The 21,810-nt window shown below is 42.9% G+C and overlaps 1 protein-coding gene across 1 annotated transcript; it reads left to right on the plus strand.

The window, feature by feature from the left end:
- Positions 1–1,655: 1,655 nt before the first annotated feature.
- LOC139573105 (syndecan-2-like) lies at positions 1,656–21,486 on the plus strand. The gene is made up of 5 exons (XM_071396190.1): positions 1,656–2,147; positions 16,704–16,800; positions 17,392–17,558; positions 17,726–17,885; positions 18,774–21,486. Exons 1-5 carry the CDS (start codon positions 2,088–2,090, stop codon positions 18,935–18,937), a joined length of 648 nt encoding a protein of 215 aa, XP_071252291.1. The 5' UTR covers positions 1,656–2,087; the 3' UTR covers positions 18,938–21,486.
- The last annotated feature ends 324 nt before the right edge of the window (positions 21,487–21,810 follow it).

Raw genomic sequence — 21,810 nt, forward strand, 5'->3', positions numbered from 1 at the left:
TATCATAACGTGGTATACTTATTAACTACAGCACTTAACATTGTAATGTTCACATAATTGACATGAACCGGTGGGGATGACTACTTTGACACAACATCAGCCCAACATCACTCCTCAGAAGAATCAAGAAAATATCTCCTGTCAGATTACCTGCTAAAAGTATTAGCTTGTATCTTAAATTGTCATTATGCAATTCCACACATCCTCTCTCCTAGCCTCGCTTCCTTCTCAACCATATTGAAGGAGGAGGTCCAAGTTCCCCCTCCCAGACCTTCTCCTTCAAAACATTGAAATAGAAGGTCCAAGTTCCCCTCCAAGACCTTCTCCTTCAAACATATTGAAATAGAAGGTCCAAGTTCCCCTCCCAGACCTTCAACCATATTGAAAGATAATGTCCAAGATCCCCCCCAGACCTTCTCCAATGCATTTTGAGATTAATCCAGAAAAAGCCCTAATCATACAGATTCTATGATTTACTACTCCTCATTATAGCTTTGCATACATTATACAATTTACCTTCCATAGTACACAATTGGACCTTCATTTGCTGGTCTAAACCAGGGTTTTGCCCTAGTACTACACAGCTGATTCAAATAACCAACTCATCATCCAGCTTTGATGTTTTGAATCAGCTGTGTAGTGCTAGGGCAAAAAAATATATATGCAGTTTGGGAAACCCTGGTCTAAACAGATAATGTTAGGACAGTAGTCATGTTATTCTGTGCCATGTGTGTCTTCAAACATGAACCTTTTTGATGCATCATAAAACATGCCTTTGAGCTGTTAGGTATTATTTAATAAAATCTCAATTGCATGGACTTTGATAATGACATCGTCATTCAGGCACATATTTTTTTGTGTTTGCACGAATCAACTTCCCCCAATAGGGGGAAGCAAAACTGAACTAACCAGACCAAATATTAGATTCAATTTGCCACACTGAGCAAGGTATAATCAAAGTATTATTTACATGATAAGCTTTATTTTGTTCTATGATCGTCACATTATTACATTTGTATTCATATATTGATGTTTTATTTAAGTAAAGTCAATATCTAAGTCTCTAGACAACAGTACATCTAAACCACTTGTCTAACTCATTCAATGGAGGGGCGAGTGTCTGCGGGTTTTTGCTCCTCCAATGTATTTGATTGATTGATGAATTAAGGTCACTAATTAGTAAATAACTCCACTCACCTGGTTGTCTAGGTCTTATTGAAAGGAAAACCCCAAAACCCGCAGACACTAGGCCCTCCATGGAATGAGTTTGACACCCCTGATCTAAACATTTGAGTGGCGCCTTCTCATCTCCACTGATGTGAAAACAATAGGTTTAACCGGGGCTCCTCTCCAACCTTGTTCCCGGAGAGCTACCCTCCTGTACGTTTTTATTTCAACCCCAGAGAAAACCTACAACCTGATTCATTTTACCAACCAGCTCATTATTAGAATCAGTTGTGCTAGGTTAGGGTTGGAACGAAAACCTACAGGACGATAGCTCTCCAGGAACAGTGTTGGAGAGCCCTGGTTTAGACCTTTCACTGTATTGTGAGGTGTTATGCTACCCCGGAATCCTGCTTTGGTGTCAGAAGTGAGATGGGACTATCATATCCGGATGGTTTATAACCTGTGTAGGCATACTCTACTAGCCTATCATAACTCATTCACTTGTGGCTATGTCAAATTGTCAATTTAAATTACCACTGCACACTCAAGTGAATGACGCTTCTTTATGTTCCAAGTATCTGTCAACCAATTATAGAAGACGCTTTCCTAACTACCTTGTTTCCGCAATGAATGTTGCGTTCCAAGCTGGGCGCATCAGTACATGTAATAGCGCGTGCTTCCGCTTTTCCCTTTCAGTAGAAAAGTACTAGGAAAACGGGAAATAAACTATTTTATTCGGAGAGAAACATCGAGCGGGGAGGATCTAGCTTTGCTCGTTTTGGAATAATTCGATTGGGAGAGTATAATCTGGGAGAGAGAGTGGTGTCTACAACTGTGAAGATAATTACATTTTTTTTGTATGAACGCTAGCTAATAGATCTATTTTTTTTTTGCCACGGTTTGTTATTTCCAAAGGAATAATGACGAACACTTGGATGCTATTGACTCTCGCGGTGGCGACCTGTTTTATGAGTGAACCGGTGAGTAAAGTTGTCAGGACAAAGAAAGTAATATTTAAAATGTGTTTTGTTAAACCTTGCGCGGTAAGGAGCTGCTGAAATGTTTTTTAAACGGGTTTCGATGTAGGCTATTTTGCATGCTGGTCTCACTCGCGGTCTTCATAACCTCTGCGAGTAATTTATCTGGCTACTTTTACAAGTAAAGAAGTCAATGTAACTATTCCCTTATTTATGTATTCCCTTCTTTCCCCTGTGCACTAACCATATGACTGAAGTCTTATCACATTGTGGCCCAAATGATAAAGATACCTTTTTACAGTTGCCAGAAAGGCACGTGTATGATTAATATTTGTATAAAGCCAAATTCATCATCGAAGAGTTTCTTTACAGTTTGATTCCACAATGGTCAAATATGATTTTCAAGAGGCGTTGTGGAACTACAGTCGTCTCTGTTCCTTGGTCAAAACAGATTAAATGGTTACATTTAACCAGGCTGAGAACACAGGCATCTGTGTTGCCTTTTATCAAGTGTCCAATAACCTCCTATTGAAAGACACGTTGAACAACTACTGAATTGTCCATCAGTGGAGTTAATGATACATTGTATAGGTTTGTATACTTTTCCTCTGTTTGCCACTTCAGTAGACATGGCTCTATCATTGGCACGGTGATGCCGTTGCCTAACTAACATGGCCATTGCTATGAAGCAGCAGTTTTGCATCTGTGTTAATTAGCCCCAGCCTTCCAACCTGGATTGTTTTAGAAACCAAAAATCAATAAAGGCAATGGCCCTCATCTCTGATTTAAAGTGAATTGGGGGGGGGGGTGTAGGGTTCTATAGTTGTAGTACTTTTGACAGTATCAACCTATGGGCATTCTACTAAAGTGAAGGTGGGTGAATGAAGTTATTTTAGGGTGATGTGTGTTTAACTGTGGTGAAGGCTGCATGCCCCACACTCCCCTCTAACATTAGGTCAGACTTCTCATTTAGAGCCTTTGACTGTATTTGGTCCATTCAGGATTTCAGACACCACCATCGCTCATCCCCCTTCCATTTTTCAGCACAAAACATAAACACCAGCTCTGAGAGGCAGCACTTTTCTCTAATTCATTACATCTTGGACTGGACTCTAACCTCCATCAGTATCCATCTTTTTGTTCATGCGGAAACAGAGGAACTATTGCTCTAGATTGATCTAGACTTCACTGAGATGTCCAAACATCATATCATCACTGACGATTTGTCACTGAAAGTACTTCATGTACTATACCACTGTCACCATGACATCTGACCTGATTGGTATTAAAGTCAACAGTGAAGGAACATCTACTGATTAGATGGAACGGAAATGACATCACTTGTCATGTCATCACCAACGTTGTCATTGAAAGTGCTTCATACAGATGTACCACATCAAATACTAAGGCATGGTTGGGAATAACATCAACAGTATAGAAACATCTGGAGTTGGATGTACTGTCTGTGATCAAGGCTCTAGAAATATGCATGGAAATCCTGAATGAGAAAAGTAATGAAATACTAGCCTGACAAATAGGATTTCTTGAGAGGATGGAAAATGGTCACATACCGCAGCTTCAGTACTGACTGCTACTCTCATTCCTCCCCTGCCTCAATTAGCTTAGCAAATGTAAAGTTCTCAGAGAACGTGGGGGTGGCTAGGCAGCAAGGCACTAGACGGCTGGGTTGTGAGAGGGGAAACCTGATGTACACACCGGCTGCTCTGTATCTATGAAGCCCTGAAGTTGTCAACTGGATAATGAAACTGTAGGTTGTTTGGCTCAGATCTGAAGGTCAATAATAAGAGATGTTAGTTTTGAACCTTTCTTGACAAATGCAGCCTATGCCTGAAGATTTAGTAAATGTTTGGACTTCTCTTCTTTTTTTTTTTGTGGATTTGATTGTACATGGAATTGTGATCATTGCTACTCTGATCATACATCCTAGAGTGAAAGTTAACCTTAATGTAACATTTTCTAGAATAGCGTGGACCGTGGTCAAACGCAAGATGTTCCATGACGGTGTATACTGACAGCTTGCTGTGGTGTTATGCCAGCCAACTTTGTTTACCCAGTTGAAAAGCATCCAAAGAGAATACCCCTGTCTGCTCTTTGCTGATAGATGTGACTCGTACTAAATGTTCTTTGCCTTCCGTTACCTCCATATATGGCCATAACGGTTTCCCGAAAACAAAAACACCCACTCCAGATGTTTTTGTACTGTATGTATCTGGCAGATGTGCTCTCAATAGATATTAGTGTTATTTTTAGACACCACTGAAGCTGTATGTGAGTCAGAGGTGACCGTCTGGATGTGAAAGACGGTGTGATCTGGACTCTGAATCCACATGTCCTATGTCCTCCTGACCCTCTTGGGTTAATTGATGCACAGAAGGACAGACTGACAAGCTGTGATGGCGATATTATCAATGCGAAACAGGAACTGATAACGATATTATCAATGCGAAACAGGAACTAATCCGTTTTATTTCTTTTGGAACTGCAATCTCACACAAGATCCTAAGTGGTGGTATTTTCTGTCTGACCTTAATTTGAGAATATTTTAAATACGTTTTTAAATGTTTCCTGTCAGCAGGAGGGAGGCCCTCCCCGGTGTTAGTCATGCATGCAGTACACAGGGTAGAGTATGTACTGTTGAACTGATCAGTGCTGACTGGATAGGGCTGGTCTGGGAGTCATGCAGCTTCACATGTAAGTGGAGCTGTGCTCCATTGGTATTTCTACTCATTTCCCCCAGCTCCCTTTCTGTCTCCTTCTCTCTCAACAGCTCTGTAAGAGGCTTGCCTTTTATCTGTCCACCAAAGCTTGTCTGGAATTTTAAACATATTTGCTGGGTTGAGCTTGTTGCTGGGTCAAATACACAAGCATTTCAGTACACCTGCGATAACATCTGCTAAATATGTGTATGTGATAAATCAGAACTGATTTGAATACTTGTGGGGTTGAGCTTGTTGCTGGGTCAAATACTTGTGGGGTTGAGCTTGTTGCTGGGTCAAATACTTGTGGGGTTGCGCTTGTTGCTGGGTCATACTTGTGGGGTTGTGGTTTGACAGCTTTGTTGATTGTGTTGTCTTTTTAAAGGGTCTGAGATTGTCCACTTAGGTCACTACCTCCCATCTGAAGAACCTGAGTTCTATCACTTGTCACTTGGGTTAAATCAATGATTTATATTTTGTGACGATTTAAGGGAGGGACGTTTCTCATGGAGCCTGTGTTGATCTTTCGACACTGGGGATTTTTTATTCTCTGCTGAAGATTTTCTGTGTTTTTATGGAACACTGCTAAGCATGTCACAGATTGTCAAAGAATTTCAACAGTACATTTGGGATCCTTTTCTAGATCCAGAGGGAGCCTGACTTGGCCCACAGCTATCAGAACTGAATAGAAAACACAAGTCAAGATTGTTATTGTAGTCATTTAGCAGATGCTTTTATCCAGAGTGACTTACAGGAACAATTAGGGTTAGTGCCTTGCTCAAGGGCACACCAACGCATTTTTCACATAGTCTGCTCAGGGATTTAAACCAACAACCTTTCGGGTAATGGCCCAATGCTCTTAGCCGCTAGGCTAGCTGTCGTCCTGAACCGCTGAGAGTGTATTTCCCCCCGTTCCCCTTAGAACAGTTTCAATTGTAATTCCGGCGCCGGAAAGAGATGGCTGCCTCGCTTCGTGTCCCTTGGAAAATATGCAGTATTTTGTTTTTTTACGTGTTATTTCTTACATCGGTACCCCGGGTAATCTTAGGTTTCATTACATACAGTCGGGAGGAACTACTGAATATACGATTAACGTCAACTCATCATCGTTCCTACCAGGAATATGACTTTCCCGAAACGGATCCAGTGTCTTGCCTTCCACACAATACAATGGATCTGATCCCAGCCGGCGACCCTGTGCGTCGCCGAAAAAGGGGAAAACGTGGCGGTCTCGTGGTCAGGCTTCGGAGACGGGCACATCGCGCTCCACTCCCTAGCATACTACTCGCCAATGTCCAGTCTCTTGACAATAAGGTTGATGAAATCCGAGCACGGGTAGCATTCCAGAGAGACATCAGGGATTGCAACGTGCTCTGCTTCACGGAAACATGGCTAACTCAAGGGACGCTAACGGAGTCGGTGCAGCCAGCTGGTTTCTCCATGCATCGCGCCGACAGAAACAAACATCTTTCCGGTAAGAAGAGGGGCGGGGGGGTATGCCTTATGATTAACGAGAAGTGGTGTGATCATCATAACAACACACAAGAACTCAAGTCGTTCTGTTCACCTGATCTAGAACTCCTCACAATCAAATGTCGACCGCATTATCTACCAAGGGAATTCTCGTCAATCATAATCACAGCCGTATACATTCCCCCCCAAGCAGACACATCGATGGCCCTGAACGAACTTTATCTGACTCTTTGTAAACTGGAAACCACACACCCTGAGGCTGCATTCATCGTAGCTGGGGATTTTAACAAGGCTAATCTAAAAACAAAACTCCCTAAATTCTATCAGCATATCGACTGTGCTACCAGGGCTGGAAAAACACTAGACCATTGTTACACTAATTTCCGCGACGCTTATAAGGCCCTCCCCCGCCCCCCTTTCGGAAAAGCTGACCACGACTCCATTTTGTTGATTCCAGCCTACAAACAAAAACTCAAACAACAAGCTCCCGCGCTCAGGTCTGTTCAACGCTGGTCCGACCAATCTGAATCCACGCTTCAAGACTGCTTCGATCACGCAGATTGGAATATGTTCCGCATCGCGTCCAACAACAATATTGACGAATATGCTGATTCGGTGAGCGAGTTCATTAGGAAGTGCATTGACGATGTCGTACCCACAGCAACGATAAAAACATTCCCAAACCAGAAACCGTGGATTGACGGCAGCATTCGCGTGAAACTGAAAGCGCGAACCACTGCTTTTAACCAGGGCAAGGTGACCGGAAGCATGACCGAATACAAACAGTGTAGCTATTCTCTCCGCAAGGCAATCAAACAGGCCAAGTCTCAGTACAGAGACAAAATCGAGTCGAAATTCAACAGCTCAGACACAAGAGGTATGTGGCAGGGTCTACAGTCAATCACGGATTACAAAAAGAAAACCAGCCCCGTCGAGGACCAGGATGTCTTGCTCCCAGACAGGCTAAACAACTTTTTTGCCCGCTTTGAGGACAATACAGTGCCACTGACACGGCCCCCTACCAAAACCTGCGGGCTCTCCTTCACTGCAGCCGAGGTGAGTAAAACATTTAAACGTGTTAACCCTCGCAAGGCTGCAGGCCCAGACGGCATTCCCAGCCGCGTCCTCAGAGCATGCGCAGACCAGCTGGCTGGTGTGTTTACGGACATATTCAATCAATCCTTATCCCAGTCTGCTGTTCCCACATGCTTCAAGAGGGCCACCATTGTTCCTGTTCCCAAGAAAGCTAAGGTAACTGAGCTAAACGACTACCGCCCCGTAGCACTCACTTCCGTCATCATGAAGTGCTTTGAGAGACTAGTCAAGGACCATATCACCTCCACCCTACCGGACACCCTAGACCCACTCCAATTTGCTTACCGACCCAATAGGTCCACAGACGACGCAATCGCAACCACACTGCACACTGCCCTAACCCATCTGGACAAGAGGAGGAATACCCATGTGAGAATGCTGTTCATCGATTACAGCTCAGCATTTAACACCATAGTACCCTCCAAACTCGTCATCAAGCTCGAGACCCTGGGTCTCGACCCCGCCCTGTGCAACTGGGTCCTGGACTTCCTGACGGGCCGCCCCCAGGTGGTGAGGGTAGGTAACAACATCTCCACCCCGCTGATCCTCAACACTGGGGCCCCACAAGGGTGCGTTCTGAGCCCTCTCCTGTACTCCCTGTTCACCCACGACTGCGTGGCCATGCACGCCTCCAACTCAATCATCAAGTTTGCGGATGACACTACAGTGGTAGGCTTGATCACCAACAACGACGAGACGGCCTACAGGGAGGAGGTGAGGGCCCTCGGAGTGTGGTGTCAGGAAAATAACCTCATACTCAACGTCAACAAAACAAAGGAGATGATTGTGGACTTCAGGAAACAGCAGAGGGAGCACCCCCCTATCCACATCGACGGGTCAGTAGTGGAGAAGGTGGAAAGTTTTTAAGTTCCTCGGTGTACACATCACGGACAAACTGAACTGGTCCACCCACACAGACAGCGTTGTGAAGAAGGCGCAGCAGCGCCTCTTCAACCTCAGGAGGCTGAAGAAATTCGGCTTGTCACCAAAAGCACTCACAAACTTCTACAGATGCACAATCGAGAGCATCCTGTCGGGCTGTATCACCGCCTGGTACGGCAACTGCTCCGCCCACAACCGTAAGGCTCTCCAGAGGGTAGTGAGGTCTGCAGAACGCATCACCAGGGGCAAACTACCTGCCCTCCAGGACACCTACACCACCCGATGTCACAGGAAGGCCATAAAGATCATCAAGGACAACAACCACCCAAGCCACTGCCTGTTCACCCCGCTATCATCCAGAAGGCGAGGTCAGTACAGGTGCATCAAAGCAGGGACCGAGAGACTGAAAAACAGCTTCTATCTCAAGGCCATCAGACTGTTAAACAGCCACCACTAACATTTAGCGGCCGCTGCCAACATACTGACTCAACTCCAGCCACTTTAAAAATGGGAATTGATGGAAATTATGTAAAAATGTACCACTAGCCACTTTAAGCAATGCCACTTAATACAATGTTTACATACCCTACATTACCCATCTCATATGTATATATACTGTACTCTATATCATCTACTGCATCTTGCCATCTTTATGCAATACATGTACCACTAGCCACTTTAAACTATGCCACTTTATGTTTACATACCCTACAGTACTCATCTCATATGTATATACCATACTCTATACCATCTACTGCATCTGCCATGCCGTTCTGTACCACCACTCATCCATATATCTTTATGTACATATTCTTTATCCCTTACACTTGTGTGTGTGTGTAAGGTAGTAGTGTGGAATTGTTAGGTTAGATTACTGTTGGTTATTACTGCATTGTCGGAACTAGAAGCACAAGCATTTCGCTACACTCGCATTAACATCTGCTAACCATGTGTATGTGACTAATAAAATTTGATTTGATTTGATTTGAATTTGTCAGGGCATGGACTCTACAAGGTGTCGAAAGTGTTCCACAGGGATGCTGGCCCATGTTTACTCAATGCTTCCCACACTTGTGTGTCAAGTTGGCTTGATGTGGTGAACCATTCTTGATACACACGGGAAACTGTTCAGTGTGGAAAAACCCAGCAGTGTTGCAGTTCTTGACACGATCAAACCAGTACGTCTGGCAACTACTACCATACCCCGTTCAAAGGCACTTCAATATTTTGTCTAGCCCATTCACCCTCTGAATGGCACACATACACAATCCATGTCTCAAATCATTTTTTAACCTGTATCCTCCCCTTCATCTACACTGATTTGAAGTGGATTTAACATGCGGCATCAATAAGGGATCATAGATTTTACCTGGTCAGTCTGTGTCATGGAAAGAGCAGGTGTTCTTACTGTTTTGTCCACTCAGTGTGTCTGCTGTTTTATAGTAATCTGTGTTAATAAAATAGTCTGTCCACATGAGATTCTTTTATAGTGATAACTCTCTCAGGTGCTCAGATGTCTGCTCTCATTTGGTACTGATGCTAGTTCATGATCTAGTTGCTATTTGTTCTAACCCAGGTGTGGTGTATGGGCCAGCGGTCTCATGCTTCAGGACTAATTCTTCTGGCTCTTGAGTCACTGTAGTTGTCGATCTTCTTGGCATCATCAAGGCCTGAAGAACCTTTTCATAAAGAAGCATGTCATTAGTGTCGAACAGGAACATGAAGGGTATCAGATGTGTACTGTAACGACTGTAGTTTATACTTGGGACATAGGTCCCCATCCTCCTACTGGGATGCCAGAGCACTTTTATGTGAGGCATGTCATTACTTCTATTCACATTGGTATGATTTTCACATGGTAATATTACAAGTCATATAGATTTACAAAATTTTACCTGGATATGGTCGCATCATGTTGACCTTCAGCGGGAATATGGGCTCAGTGTTTGGATCATTGGCAAGGACTCTGGCCTTGGTGTCGGCAGCTGGTCCGCATCTCCCTCTCGACCAAATGCGCCCACGTCGACCATGGTGAAGCGGTACTTTGCATTGCGGACTGTCAACCGGACTATTGTGAAATATCCCTTGTAGTTGTAGGACTCGTTACCAGAGTTTGCTGGAGCTCGGATCTGAATATGTTTCCCTTCGACTGCTCCTACACAACTGAGAGTTTTGGGATCGTTGGAATTATCGGGCGATTTCGGCACATTTTGCTACTGAGGGATAAGCAACAAAATCTGCCTTCGAGACATGCCAGATAGCCTGGCAAGCTTCGCTGATGATGGCAAATGCTATTGCTGTGTGCTGCCAATTGCCAAAAACATCCAAAAGTACTGAACATGTCTTCCCTTGTCAATGCTTTGCATAGGTCAGACTAGAGACATGTATTCTCAATTGTCCCCTCTTGTAGTGATCAGTGGACCAACATGCCATTTTCTCCCTCGTGAGAAATAAAAACAAACCACTAGTAAGAGCAGTTCAAGCTCTTCTAATTTGGAGGCAGACATGTTTGCTTCTGTAGCTAGTTAAATCCTGAAAGTACATTTGTATCTGGAGTGTTAAGAGTTATATTTCTAATCCTTAAAGTACAGTTACAAGCATAACACCAGACATGTAGCTAGCTAGTATTTGTAAACGGGCAATTACACGTGATCCAGAAGTTTTTAAATGTCGTCGCTAGCTAGAGTGAGTGTCTGGGCCCCTCATGACTCCACCTATGAACATGCACGTGATCTACGCACGTAAACAGTGTAGAGGCCTTAAAGCTGTGTGTGGTGGCATCACGTCAACGAATACCACAAACGGAGACAGATCCATAGCTTCTCTGTCTGACCAAGCCTGGGATACAGTTTAAGAACTTGTGAAAAACTATAATTATCATTGAGCCTGAATTTAGACAGTAATTGCTTAGTAATCCTGTCTTTTGAAGTGATTTCATGTGCAGACTCATTTGCTGTCAGCTGTTTTACTCTGGCATTAGAGAAATTCATTGCATCTTTCTGTTATCTGCTTTACATTAGCTGAACTTTGCTTTTCCTTGGCTACTCCTGAAACTCCCACTCATGTCCCCTGTTCATGTCTTGGCTCTGGTAATCCCTGGAATATGACAAAGTCTCAAACCGTGATTACCTGGATGGAAAACGGAGGCAGAAAATAATGGATTTTGTTACAAATGATTGTTAGATTTTCTGTTCCCAACTCTTACCTCTGAAAGTTTCCTAGAATAATTATGTTTGTTTGTTTTACTCCATGTGTAACTATGTGTTGTTGTATGTGTCGAACTGCTTTGCTTTATCTTGGCCAGGTCGCAATTGTAAATGAGAACGTGTTCTCAATTTGCCTACCTGGTTAAATAAAGGTTAAATAAAAAATAAAATAAATAAAGATATCAAATTAGTCTTCTCTATTGTAAAGTATTGTGTTAGATGTTTTCCTTTTTAATATGTGCTGGACATAAAGTGGTCATTCCAGAGAGCTACTGCCTAAATCCTGCAACGCAGCTTTGATTCAATGTAGTCCTTAATGTTAAGGTTAGAGTTGAAGGAGTGTGGATCAGCCAGCCCTCACACAGGGTCCCACACCACAGTAAACTACTTCATACTCACACTACTGTAGTGTTCAATTATGCCCAAGGACCAAAGTTAATGTCTTTATTTAATCTTCATTTATACAGGTAAGTATAACTTAACACATTTCCTATTTTAAAATGATGACCTGTCCCAAGGCATAGACAGCAGTGAGAGAGGCTTGGGGTATAAGAAGCTCTGACGAGTAGTGGTAACGTCTCTCTGAAAGACCACACTAGACAAATTCATATTTTGTGCACTCTAAAACTAGCACATGTAATCTCACCATAATTTGGTTGTCACTCTCTGATATAATTTCATAACACTAGATCTAGTTCCGCCATTCAGGTACAGTCAATAAAACAAATATCCCCAGAATGTCTGACTCCAGTAGTCCGCTCTCCGCCCCCCTCCAAGAAGACCCAGGCCAGTAGAAAATCCCAGCCTCATAGCCCTAGTACCACACCTGTGTTTATTGAATCGTATGAAGAATACCAGACATGCCTCTGGTCTGAATGGGCTGTGTTTATCCTGTTAGGCAGCTGTTCTGGTGGAGCGCTGGCACCGTATAGTAGTTAATGCTCTTCCTGTGTACTCCTGAGGGGCTGCGAATGTCAGCAGCTGGTTGGACAGCTACTACATCGGCAAGGTCTCTATCCCAAATGGCACCCTGTTCCCTAATGTGGTGCACTACTTTTGACCAGGGCCCATCAGAAGTAGTGCACTAAATAGGGAATAGAGAGCCATTTGGGATGTAGCCTAGAGCTACTGTGCCCTGCATGAAGCTGAGCCCTCAGCAGATGTGGGTTAATATTGTAACCCACATCTGTGCTGCTTCCCAGCACTGTGGAAGGAAGCTGGTTACTAGAGAGCTCCTGTACGGTTGGTCCACATGCTGGGTTATTGTCTTGGTAGACCTGTTTGGTTGCTGTCATTGGGTGATGCTGACAGACGATATATATGGGCAGGGTTGCCAGTAGCGTTGGTTGTTATTTAATGTGTGAATGTAATCAGCAGAGAACGTTCTGTTATCCTCTGGCTGTCCGACAGGGGTATGCTGAGAAACAACACAGCCAGGCCTTCAGGGCATGGAGGACGACTTTCAAAGGGAATCCAATGTTTTTCATGTTGAGATTACATTCATATCAGGTAGTCATCCTAGATCTGCCTGGAATGTTTTTTTAAAGCCCCATAAGTCCAGTGTTGGTCATATCTTGGCAGGTTCTCTCTTCCCATCATTACAGCTGACAACTATACCTGTGGAGGAGGAGGGTGACATGATTAGCTGACATGTCCCCAGCATGTTGCTGTGATAGCCACTAACAACAATACCTTAATGATTCAAACCTTTAGTAGTGGCTGGCTGACTGGGCTGTTTGGAAGGAGCTAGCTAGTGAACAGAGGGAGAGAAGAGGGAGTATTTCCTTTTCAGTTGTAGACTTGGCACAGCCTGAAAGCCCAGTCCTGAGCTCCTCAGCTCCCTGCACAATACCTCACTTGTGCTGCTACTTTGGCCCAGGAATGTGAGGCTCACCTTCATATGTCTGACAGCAGTTTTGGAATGAGAGATATTATTCACCACCACATCGTACTGCTGCAAACATCGTTCTCTCATCGCCTCTTCGCTCTCCCTCTCTGAAGAGTTGAGGCAGCCCCATATGATGCTGTTGAAACCCCCATAAACCACTGCTTTAGATAGTCCGTTCTATTCATAAGATGTGAAAGTAATTGATCCGCACGTCTTGAACAGTGTATTTTGTCAAGGCATGTATGCCAGGTGTGGGCTAGGTGCAAAAATGTTGTTCAGAGACTAATCATATAGCATACTCTCGTGTGTTCACATCGGCCTCTGGAAAATAGAGCCTGACAATCTTAGCCTGTTCTTAGATAAAGTCTAACCTAACACTACTATCTAATAAGAAAGTGGAATGCCGGCAGCATGAAAATAGGGCCTTTCAGTAGCCAGTTGTACTCTGTACTGTACTGGGGCCTGATCGGAGTCCTTGACTAATCCTGAACAACAAAGGGCATTGGAGGAAATGATCAGGGCTGTTTAACGTCTGGGAGTCTGTATTGATGTTGTACTTCATGATGCAGTGGCTGGGTATTCACACTGACTAGACTACTACTGATGTTGTACTTCATGATGCAGTGGCTGGGTATTCACACTGACTAGACTACTACTGATGTTGTACTTCATGATGCAGTGGCTGGGTATTCACACTGACTAGACTACTACTGATGTTGTACTTCATGATGCAGTGGCTGGGTATTCACACTGACTAGACTACTACTGATGTTGTACTTCATGATGCAGTGGCTGGGTATTCACACTGACTAGACTACTACTGATGTTGTACTTCATGATGCAGTGGCTGGGTATTCACACTGACTAGACTACTACTGATGTTGTACTTCATGATGCAGTGGCTGGGTATTCACACTGACTAGACTACTACTGTATGGTCACCGGCTGACCCTGAGAGTCTCCATTGTTCTCACAGTGTTATCTCTATTGGATGTTTGGGGTCAACTTGACATTGTCATAACACTTGACTGCTTCAGAGGCTAAATCAGCTGAGTATATCTGGGTCAAATACTTTTAAATACTGGGAAGTGTTTTCAGGGCTGGCAAACGGAACTAGTGTACAGTAGATATCAGTCATTCATGACTCCAGTCATACCATAGTGTACATGTGGTCTTCTAGGATTAGTCACCACTGAGCGTTGACACGTCACAATGGAACGTACAGTGTCAGAGGGGTCTGTTTGTTTGATCTTTTCTCCAATACTATTGGTCCATTATCATGTCAATCAACGCTTGAATAGAAACGTAGCTTACACTGGATTTTGATGCCAACGCAGTCGCTACAGTCCCATTAGTTTTCATTGCAGCCTTGTTTGAATACCACGGTTATGCATAATGTGTACTAACACCGTTAACTAGCACTGTGGTCTTCTAACATTAGTTGACATGGGAGCCCTTATATACATTGTTTTCCTGGATTACTTTGATCATCACTTCCTCTGTCTTATGTTCTGCCTGCTGCGTTCTCTATAGCATGTTGCATAGCAAACAAAACATGATTCACTGTGTGACAGTTTGAAAGACCACTGGAGCACAACACAATGGCATACCAAAGATGTGTTTTTGTACAGATGACAATTATTTCCAAAGGGAAATGTTAGTTAGAGGTTGATATGAGTTATTGGCTTCGAACTGTTTCCCTCAGTGATCCCAGTCAGAGACCTTTCCTTTGGCTTCCATCTAGCTGGGTATTCCCTCTTTTCAGCCAGAGCCATTGTTGTGCTCTTTGAAGCATCTGTCTCCTTCAGTGAGTCTGAAATGACTTGTCCTCTTATTGTGTACTAGGCTCTGCTTCCTTTGAAGCAAGAGTCCTTCCTTTTTCTTACATCACCCCTGTCTGTCACCCCCCCCCCCCCCCCCCCCTCCACGAACAAAGGCCTGAAAATTGAACCAGGCTCCTTAGTGTCAACATTCATCAGCGGAGCAAAAAGGCAGACCTCGACGTGCGTGCGCGCGCACACAGAGGGTGCATGCTTAGTACCTTTTGTCAGATGTATTGCTTTTGTGGGGATTTTGGGAAGCACAATTGTGTGGAAACATCACACGTCTTGGTGAGCATCAGTGGCTGTGAATGGTGATTTCCATGAGCCCTGACAGGCTAGTTGAAGAGGTGGCCACCAGCCTACTGTGGTGGGCCAGAGATCTAAAGGAATGCAGGGTGTTGGGAGGGATGACTAGAAGGATACAGGGTTCAGAGAGTCAGACTACATGGTTTTACATGCTTCTATCTGCTCTGAGAGCAGCCTCCTGCCCTAAAAAGTAGTTTATGTTTATTCATTCTTCTGTTCACAATAACACTTTGCCTTGGGATTGGATGAGCCAGTCAGACAATGACACCTTCCTGTTTTAACCTGCTCTCCACATGCAGAGGAATTACAGGAAGACTGATACATTGTCTTTGGTTTCTGCTTCAGAAAATGGGAAGATTTGATCCAGGCCTTCATAGCTTCTAAGTGGTATTTCAGGTAATGGGGAGGCTCATGACATGCCTGCTTCTGTTCATTTGTTTGTTTCCCAGGGAACTGTGAGATTAATAAAAGTGTCTCCCAAAATATTTGTCTTGATTTTCTTAGCATGGTTCTTTCAAATTTGTTTTGCTCTTGCGCTTCTAATGCCTGTATAAAATAAACAGCATGGATATCGTGCTTCTACACCTGCATTGCTTGCTGTTTGGGGTTTTAGGCTGGGTGTCTGTACAGCACTTCGAGATATTAGCTGATGTACGAAGGGCTATATAAAATAAACTTGATTTGATCCCCCACAGTGAAAAGTGTTTGTATATTCTTAAGGGCATGAAATCTACACTGGGAATAGTTTGTCATGTGATCAGTTATTGAGTAGTATTATGGGTCCTGGATGCTGATCAAGGGGGATACCTAGTCAGATGTACAACTGAAATGAGTCTTCTGCATTTAACCCAACCCCTCTGAATCAGAGGTAAGCTGAGGTATGTCAGACAATTTACCATGGGTATGATGCAAACGCTCTTGTTTACTGTTCTATTTATGTGGAACTATTTCATAATAGCAATAAGGCATTTTGCGGGTTTGTGGTATATGGCCAACATGCTATGGGCTGTATCTTGCTGTATTCTGCGCTGCAGCGTGCATAGCCGTGGTATATTGGACATATACCACACCCCTCAGGCCTTATTGCCTAAATAGCACGTGGGTACCTGTAGAATTCAGTTTATATGGTGGAGACACTTTTTCCTTCATCTCTTGTTCTCCATTCACAGATTTCGGCCCAGTCGGATTACCTGTACCTGGATGACCAATCAGGAGACTCCGTAGACGACGACGGTTACAACTCTGGCTCAGGGTCCGGTGATATGAGTAAGCAATGGTTACCTTCTTCTAAAATATTTCACCCTTGTTTCCTAATGTCATATACATAGCAACCTGATAATGCCATGTTAAGAGTTCTAGCTGTATGTAAAGCTATAATTGTACTGGCTCTACGAAGGTCCTAGACGGTGCACAGAAACCTTTTCACTTTGTTTAGACTACTAGGGCACACTGGTACTGCAGGATCACAATGGACCTACGGAGGCGGTGAAAGCACAGATGTTTCACATGCAGTCAACCAAGACTATGTTAATTACCCAGCACATGTCATGTAGAGAGACGTTCAATAATGAATGAGTCATTATTTCATATACCCTAACCTGAAGTGATACTGAACCATAGACTATAATGTACTGTACAAGAACACCCAAACAGATCTGGCTTGCAGTCTATTTCTGAGTCAGTATGACAGGGGTTGTGTGACGTTATTGGTCGACTCATTATGAAAAGGGCCTCTATCATTAGTAGTGAATCCATTAGCACTGGCATTGTTGTGATTTGTTGTTTATCATGTTAGCCCTGCCTGCGAACCAAATTTCTCTTTGGGGTCAATACATTTTAGATTATTTTCCTCCTCAGCTATCGGTGAGGTCACTGAGCGAGTCAAAGTGAAAAGGGTGTTCGCCGCTCCTGAAGCAGAGCCAACCCAGGACTCTCTACCAGAACTTTCAACTGCCGTGGAGATGTTTACAGTCACTGACCTGAGCACAGAAATAGCTGAGACAGAAACTGAGACTGAAACAGAGGTATGCCTCTCTTTTTAACTGACTTTAGTGTGGGATTTTGAGCCGGTAGTGTGATTGTTTCATTTCGCCTCGCACTGCTGGCATGGCAAGGACTTAATAGTATCCCTGTGGTTTTATAGTTGCTGTGAAAATCTAAATCTCTCTTTCTCCCTCTGTCTGTGTGTCAGACCCAGGTCCCTGAACGGTCTCTGGACGTGACAGAGGAGACTGTAATCAGTAGTGAAGCTCCTCCCAGCACCACCGGTGCTTCCGGGTTGCTGTACGAGGCAGACACACCCTACGATGTACACTCCGAAAACCTATTCCAGAGGACAGAGGTCCTAGCAGGTATGTTCTGGTTTATGTATTCAGGAGATCGTATTGACATTAACATCTCTCTTTTTCCAATGAGACCTGAGCATAATGAAAGCAATAAAATATCATCAGACAACATATGTTAAACATCACACAAAAAAGCGATACACACTACGATAATGATTCAACAAAACGGTCATCTGAAATCTATAAGTTACAATTGAAGAGATCATTTTTCAATACAGCCCACTATCAGAGATTGGATCTGAAACATGGCCTCTGTCTTAAATTGGGTAACTCTAGACTTTGCTTTCAGAATCAATAAAAACAGACTCTTTGTCTTGGCGTTTGATAGCAGAGGGAAGGAGACTGAGTCAAGCACCCAACAACACTTCGGGATTGTTTTACAATGAAAGCATGTTATGAATGAAGAGTATAATTGTGACTCCTCCTGAGTCGGCTCCGTCTCATATTTGATTAGTCCATTGATCTTAACTTTGATGCACTAGACTGCAGCTATCAGGGTGATTTTTCCCATTAATTTCTCAATGTGAGTTGTTGCCAAACATTTGATACAAAGCAATCATAGTTCCCTCTTTATTGTTCATCCATGTTAACAGAAGGTAATGGGGTTACATTTACTTTGCATTTTAGTCATTTAGCAGACTGTCTTATCCAGCGACCTACAATTTAGTGCATTCATCTTAGAGCTAGGTGAGACAACACATCGCAATCGTATCATTAATCGGGTTGGGGTAATTACCTTGCCCCACACACAATCTGGTAGAGGTCTATCATATCTGATTTGACTGTTATTAACACTATCTTCTAGCAAGGTTGTCAACACCAATCACTTGTATTGAATTATTGATCAATAAGCATCTTCTGACGTGGTTCTTCTCCCCCCCCCCCCCCCCCCAGCGGTGATAGCTGGCGGGGTTATAGGTTTGCTGTTCGCCATCTTCCTCATCCTCCTCCTGGTCTACAGGATGAGGAAGAAGGATGAGGGGAGCTACGTCCTTGGAGAACGGAAGGCCCCTAGCTCAGCCTATCAGAAAGCCCCCACCAAGGAGTTCTATGCCTGAAACAACCACCGTCACTATGAGGAGAAACCTCTGGAGCAACATAAAGACGAAGGCTGTGTCCCAAATGGCACCCTATGCCCTCTATAGTGTACTTACTACTTTTAACCAGTATCTGTGCACCATATAGGGTGTCATTTGGGATGCATACAAAACATCTCATACAGCAGGGTCCTCCTCGCATGCTGTTGGTTGAAATGGTATTCAATGAGGAAGTGTTTCAAGGAGCTTTTTCATATAGCAAATATATACTTTTCCTTAATGAGGCCAAACAGGGCTATTGTAAATGTTTCATGTTTTGGATCATTAGAACGGTTGGAGAATTTCCTTGTCATGTGAGAACGTGAAACATATTCATAGATTGTCATGGACTACTTTCTAACTGTAGAGGTACATATTTGTAAGGAAGGAAAAACAACTTTTTTTAAAGGTCACTGAAATAAAAATGACAGAATATAATTGTCCTATAGCTATTCTATTTTTGATTTTTTCATAGCATGTCCAAAGTTTTTTTTTTTTATTAACCTCAACATGAAAAACATAAGTTATGTAATGTTTCTAGTCTCAAAGCAATCTGGTCTCCAATTTAACTTGGATGAAAAAACATATTTTTTTGTTATTATGCTATTTTTCTTGTCATTGTGTGAAATGAATTACAGGACTCCATAACTACCCAATGTCATCTGGCCAAAGCAAAGGACATTCCTTTCTAGTAAAACATTACTGATATAAAGCAGTGTTTACCAACTCCAGTCCCCAACAGTAAACATTTTTGTTGTAGTCCCTGACAAACTTGCCTGATTCAATTTGAGGGCCTGATTAGTTGAATCAGGTGAGTTTGTCTGGGGCTACAACAACGTGTACTGTTGGAGGTACTCGAGGCCTGGAGTTAAGAAACACTGATTTTAAATGCTACTCTTAAGGGCATGGGTGTCAAACTCATTCCACGGCGGGCCTAGTGTCTGGGTTTTTGTTTTTTCTTCTCAAGACCTAGACAACCTGGTGAGGTGTTTGATTAATTAGTAATCAAGTACAAGGGAGGAGTGAACCCGCAGACACTCAGCCCTCCGTGGAATGAGTTTGACACGTGCTTTGAGGAGTGCATTATATCACAGGAGGTTGGTGGCACCTTAATTGGGGAGAACGGGCTCATGGTAATGTATGAAACACCTGGTTTCCAGGTGTTTGATGCCATTCCATTTACTCCGTTCTGGCCATTCTCCCTCAGCAGCCTCCACTGCTATATGTACTCTGTGTTCCAGTTTCTGTTACCCAAAATATAGAGGAACCTTTTCAGTAGGTTTCACTATTAGGTCCATGAATTTTCTCCTCTGATCACAATGCAATGTTAAGACTTGGGTGTTTTATAAACAAACCTGCAAAACTTTTCTGACCAATTTATGATATAAAAGCTGATTTTCATTTATCTGCAGGTTTTAAATGATGACTTGCTAGATATGGGGAACTAATGCTAATGAACAGTCCTATGCGCTCAACTCTTTTCAGTTGACTTTAGTACAGTGATTTACTCTAGCCACAGATGGGACACCGGACTTCTCTGTAATATCGTTTCAACTTTGACTGAAAATCTGTCAGACTCGAAAGTCCAGGGCGCTTTCCCAAATTGCACCCTAGAGCCATATGAACCCTGGTCAAAAGCAGTACACTAAATAGGGACTAGGGTGCTATTTGTGATGTAGTCTCAGTGAACAGGACATGGTGTACCTTATTACTTATCTGTTCCCCCTCTTTAGCATCTGTAAAGAATTATGAATGTCTACTATAGAACAATGTTCCTCTTCCCTAAAAAAATTACTTCTATGATCACTGGGTTGATGTGTTTTTCTCATGGTACGTAATTATTGAATAAAGGTACTTACAGTAAGACTTTCCTTGGACTTGGAACAGTGTTTTTGCCATTTATCACATGTAACACAATCTCCCCATTTTTATTTTGTTACCTTTAGTCCTGACTATTCTAAAGGTAGACTCAGCTAAATTATGTAGATGCATAAAGTAAAACGGCATAGTGGGTCAATTTCCACAACTAAGAGCGTTAGAGCGCGAGGCTAAACTTCTCCGCTGTTCTGGTCCCGTGGCTGCCACATTGTAAGAGCGTGCGGTGAAGGGAACCCATGCACATGTGCAAATACTGTATGTGTGACTGAGCGAAATCTTGCTCATTGAAATATCTGCAGTGCTGCTTGTGCAACATAATTTCGCTGACTACCTTTTAAGTCAGTGGTGCGTCTGTATAATGTCTGTACTATAATTTATATATTAATTTATATATATTACATATTAGAAATAATATGTTAGTTCAAGTATATTGATGTATATTCACAAATGTTTTAAGCCTTTGAAGTGCCTACCATTCTGAAAGTTTTTTTTTTTTTTTTTTACTGTTGAGACAAAGGATGTTTTCTAAGTGGCATGAAGTAGTAGTCACGAATATAAGCACAGGATACTGATGGCAACTTAGTGTTACAAAAGCAGTGTTGTATGTTATGATGGGAGACACTACTGAATAAACAATGTGGCTTAATATTAAATAGTAATCAAATGTGGTTTCTTCTCTCTGAAATGGTTGTATTTCTGATAAGGCTCCAACATATTGTGTCTGTGTTCTTTGGAATGTTGACACTTACAAAGTAAATGTAAGAATATAACTTGCAGCACAAATACCACATGTGGTATCTCAGATTTCATGTGCAAGCTGAAATAAAATGTAAAAAATATTAACAGCTTTTGTTAGTTTGCGATCTCTGATCAAAAACACTAAACAAACAGGCTGCTGTGAGCTAAATGTTTGCTCATGCCAAGTCATGCAGAAAGAAATGCAAAATGTCCGCAGTAAACGTCAAGGGTAATAATTA

Source organism: Salvelinus alpinus, chromosome 4, assembly GCF_045679555.1.
Source record: "Salvelinus alpinus chromosome 4, SLU_Salpinus.1, whole genome shotgun sequence".
NCBI classification, from domain to species: Eukaryota; Metazoa; Chordata; class Actinopteri; order Salmoniformes; family Salmonidae; genus Salvelinus; species Salvelinus alpinus.